The sequence below is a fragment of the Bison bison genome, unplaced genomic scaffold (genome assembly GCF_000754665.1).
Source record: "Bison bison bison isolate TAMUID 2011002044 unplaced genomic scaffold, Bison_UMD1.0 scf7180017864285, whole genome shotgun sequence".
NCBI lineage: Eukaryota > Metazoa > Chordata > Mammalia > Artiodactyla > Bovidae > Bison > Bison bison.
In genome coordinates, this window is record NW_011494857.1 from 1,730,301 (window position 1) to 1,734,534 (window position 4,234).

At 55.0% G+C, this 4,234-nt stretch overlaps 1 protein-coding gene across 1 annotated transcript in view; it reads left to right on the forward strand.

Moving 5' to 3' along the window:
* The window catches only part of MYH14 (myosin, heavy chain 14, non-muscle), a 77,206-nt gene that overhangs the window by 2,514 nt on the left and 70,458 nt on the right, over positions 1–4,234 (forward strand). Inside the window, 1 exon segment of the mRNA XM_010849644.1 lies at positions 228–638. Within this exon segment, the coding sequence (XP_010847946.1) occupies positions 228–638 (411 nt within the window).

Sequence of the window (4,234 nt, forward strand, 5' to 3'; positions counted from 1 at the left end):
GCCCCGCCACACACACACACACACACACACACACACACACACACACACGAATTATTGAATGAGTGGATAGAGAGGTGGATGGTAGAATGGGTAAAAAGAGGTCTGTGAACCCGTTTTGCAGAAGTGTAAATTGAGGTTTGGTGGGGAAGGCAGTGGCGACTGTCAGGGGAATCTGGGGTGGGGATGGAACCCCTCCTTGACCCCGGTCCTCTGCTCTCTCCCTGCAGACCATGGCAGCAGTGACCGTGTCGGTGCCCGGGCGGAAGGCGCCCCCCAGGCCGGGCCCGGTGCCCGAGGCCGCCCAGCCGTTCCTGTTCGCACCTCGCGGGCCGGGCGTGGGCAGCGGGCCCGGGGGCTCGGGCACGTCCCCGCAGGTGGAGTGGACGGCACGGCGCCTGGTGTGGGTGCCGTCGGAGCTACACGGCTTCGAGGCGGCGGCACTGCGGCACGAGGGCGACGAGGAGGCCGAGGTGGAGCTGGCGGAGAGCGGCCGCCGGCTGCGGCTGCCGCGCGACCAGATCCAGCGCATGAACCCGCCCAAGTTCAGCAAGGCCGAGGACATGGCCGAGCTGACCTGCCTCAACGAGGCCTCCGTGCTGCACAACCTCCGCGAGCGCTACTACTCCGGCCTCATCTACGTGAGTGGCCTCCTTCCCCGGGAGGGCCTTGCCTGGGGGGTGGGGCGGCTGGGTGTCAGCACCCCAGCTGGAACCGACGTGAGGCTGTTTCTAATTCTCCCCTCAGGTCGGATAACAGTGCCCACCCTTAGTTGCCAAGTGATAAATTATTGGATTACCAGGACTGCCTCAGACCCCATTGCAGGCGTCTCATATTATACAGTGCTGCTGAGGCTAAGTCGCTTCAGTCGTGTCTGACTCTGTGCGACCCCATGACCGCAGCCCACCAGGCTCCCCCGTCCCTGAGATTCTCCAGGCAAGAACACTGGAGTGGGTTGCCCTTTCCTTCTCCAATGCATGAAAGTGAAAAGTGAAAAGGAAGTCGCTCAGTCGTGTCCAACTCTTCGGGACCCCATGGACTGCAGCCTACCAGGCTCCTCTGTCCATGGGATTTTCTAGGCAAAAGTACTGGAGTAGGGTGGATGCTCCTTTATTGGGCTTCCCCTGTGGCTCAGCGGTAAAGAATCCACCTGCAATGCAGGAGCCCCAGAAGAAGCGGGTTCGATCCCTGGGTAGGGAAGTCTCCCTGGAGAAGGAAATGACAACCCACTCCAGTGTTTTTGCCTGGAGAATCCCAGGGGCGGGGGAGCCTGGTGGGCTGCCGTCTATGGGGTCACACAGAGTCGGACACAACTGAATCGACTGAGCAGCAGCAGCAGCAGGATTAAGACAGGACCGGTCATAGTGGAGAAGGCAATGGCAACCCACTCCAGTACTCTTGCCTGGAAAATCCCATGGACGGAGGAGCCTGGTGGGCTGCCGTCCATGGGGTCGCACAGGGTCGGACACGACTGAAGCGACTTAGCAGCAGCAGCAGGTCACAGTGAGATTGACTGTGCCCTAGTCACTGTTAACCTTTCAATGTCTCACGTTGTTTAATCTTAACAGCAAGCAGGTGGAGTAGGGCAGTGGTTCTTAGCTCTGCCTTCTCATTATAGTCAGCTGGGGAATTTTACAAAATGCCAGCACTGGAGCCCTGCCCCACCCCATTTGAATCAGACTCTCTGGGGGGTGTGACATGGACACTGGCATTTTTAATAAGCTTCCAGGGTGGTTCTAATGGGCAGCCAGAGTGTCGTTCAGAGCAAACAGGATTAGAGATGTTGACAAGGAATGTCGACAATAATAATGAGAAATAATGATCATGGGTGGCTAGCAAATATTTATCGAGCACTTAATGATGTGCCAAGTACTGTTCTAAGTGCTGCGTGTGGGTTATCAGCTCACTTCTGGCCTGGGGACTTGTCCTTATCGCCTGATGTTTCAGGAATGTTAAGTGACTTGGGTCCCAGGTCACATGGACGTGAAGGATTTGAACCCAGGCAGCTGGCTGCAGAGTCACGTTCTGAATACCAGCTTAGAGGGCTGGAGTCTCACTGCCTTGCTCATTGAAACTGGCCCGTCAAGAATAGATGCAAAATATCTCCCTAAGACCCTAAAAGGAAAAGTGCTGGTTTTATGTGTTATAAAAACTGCAAAACTTTCATGAAAGTAATAAAAGAATACGTCACTAAATGATGAGATGTATCAAAAAAATAAAAATAAAAATAAATAACCTGGCCTCAATGTCCACCCCGTTAAGGGTCATAAGCACAAGATAAGGGTATTTTTATGAATTCTGACTCCTGTTTGGGGGAGAGACTGAGGCCGTGAGAGGGGCCAGTGGCTTGCTCAGGGCCCCTCAGCTTTTGGTGGCAGAGGTGGGATTTGACCTCAGGATTATCTGACCCTGGATTGAGGTGACACCTTCTGCAGCCTATGTTGGGCCCTTAGGATTCCTCACTTGCCTTTGTGAGCCATGGGAGCTCTGTGAGCCTCTGTCCAGGCCACTGCCCTGGACCTCATCAAAGTCAAGGGATCAGAGAGGCACCCAAAACCCTGAGCCACCCCTTTCCTGTTAGTAAACACTCTGAACCCTCACAGCAATGTTGTAGGGTATCTCCTATCATCCCCATTCTGTCGGTGGGGACACTTAGCCTCAGAGAGGGGCCAAGACTTAGGCCACGCCCCACCAGCTACCAACCAGCTTAACCAGTATTTGAACCTAGGCCTTCTGACTCTAGACCCCCCATTCTATCCACAGCAGTGGGAAGATTGTTGGGAAAGTTCAGGGGGGAAAATGGTGAGGCCTGAGTGAAGGCTGTGTGTGGTCTGAGAGTCAGAATTGGGACCTGACAAATGAAAGTGAGATGGAAGTTTCCGGAAGCCCAGACAGGAAGGAAATTCGGCCTTAACAATAATCATTAGTACTCAGGGAGTGCCTGCTTTCTCCGTGAGGTGCTATTCTAAACTTCATTTCAGTATGATCTTGTTGACCCCCTCACCACATAAGGCTGTGAGGTAGGGGTTATCACCTCCTTTGCCCATGGCTTGGACAAGAAAAGACATTGGCCCAGGAGTAGTTAACAGCTAATGTATTAGGCGTGCATAGGGACTTCCCTGTGGTCTAGTGGTTAAGACTCCACACTTCCACTGCAGGGGGTGCGGGTTTGAGCCCTGTCCAGGGAACTAAGATCCTGCATGCTTTGAGATGTGACATAATTGAGTAAATAAATAAAAAATAAGCACACACAGGGTTCCAGGGCTCACGCTCAGCTCGGTACTCGCAACATGAACTTGTGGGTAGCTCCCTGAAGCCCTCTGTAGAAGCACTGTTCCCATGTCTGTGTGATGAAAAGGGGACCCGGGAAAGTTAAGGAGTGTGCTCAAGCCACCCAGCTAGAAGATTTGATTCAAGCTCCACCTGGCTTCTCCTTGGGCTGTGCTTAGTAAATACTAACTGGCCAAAGGGAAAGACAGTGCCTTCCAGTGGAAAGGGAGAGGAGGGGTGTCCGGGATTCCAGAAACCAGATCCTGTTGCTCATAGGCTATTTGGCCTGATGTGGTCCCTTCCCTGAGATGCCCAGGGCAGAAGGGGACCCCATCTGCTGGACGCTGGCTGTGCCCTCTGCTCCGGGAGGCACCTGAAGATGCTTGGCATCATGTCACTCTCAGAATCCTTCTAGATGGTGGAGGTTCAGAGCTCCATTTCTCCAGAGCTGAAAACTTGGGCTTGGAGAGGGCAAACACCTGGAGTCCAGTCACACAGGCTAGATACGTGGGATGACACAGCATCCGAGTCTGAGTGAAGTCTTAGCTCCCGGGTGGGCTGGGAACCTGAGTGTGTCTCAGCGCCACGACTGGAGCGCCTTTTATCGCCCCGCCTTGGGCTGTCTGGTTTTTATTCACTGTCTTCCTTAATCCCTACTGCCTCGGTAATGAGCTGGGGAGGGTTTCTCAGGGAGGAAACCGAGACTGAGGGGAGAGTCACTGGGCTGCGGAGGGGCGGTGGCAGCGGGGAGTTGGACCTGGCGGGTCCGCCTTCAGAGTCCTGCCCCAGGCCCTTCCAGCCAGGCTTCTGCAGCTGTGCGCCGGCCACTCAGGTGGCCCCGGCCCTCTCTAGGCGCACCGGCCTCAGCCCCTTTCCCCCTGGCCTTGGCAGCCAGCTCAGGTTCCCTCTAGGGTGTTGCCCTGGCTATAAGGTATGGCTGGCAGGAGGGGGCTGGGACGGGGATGGG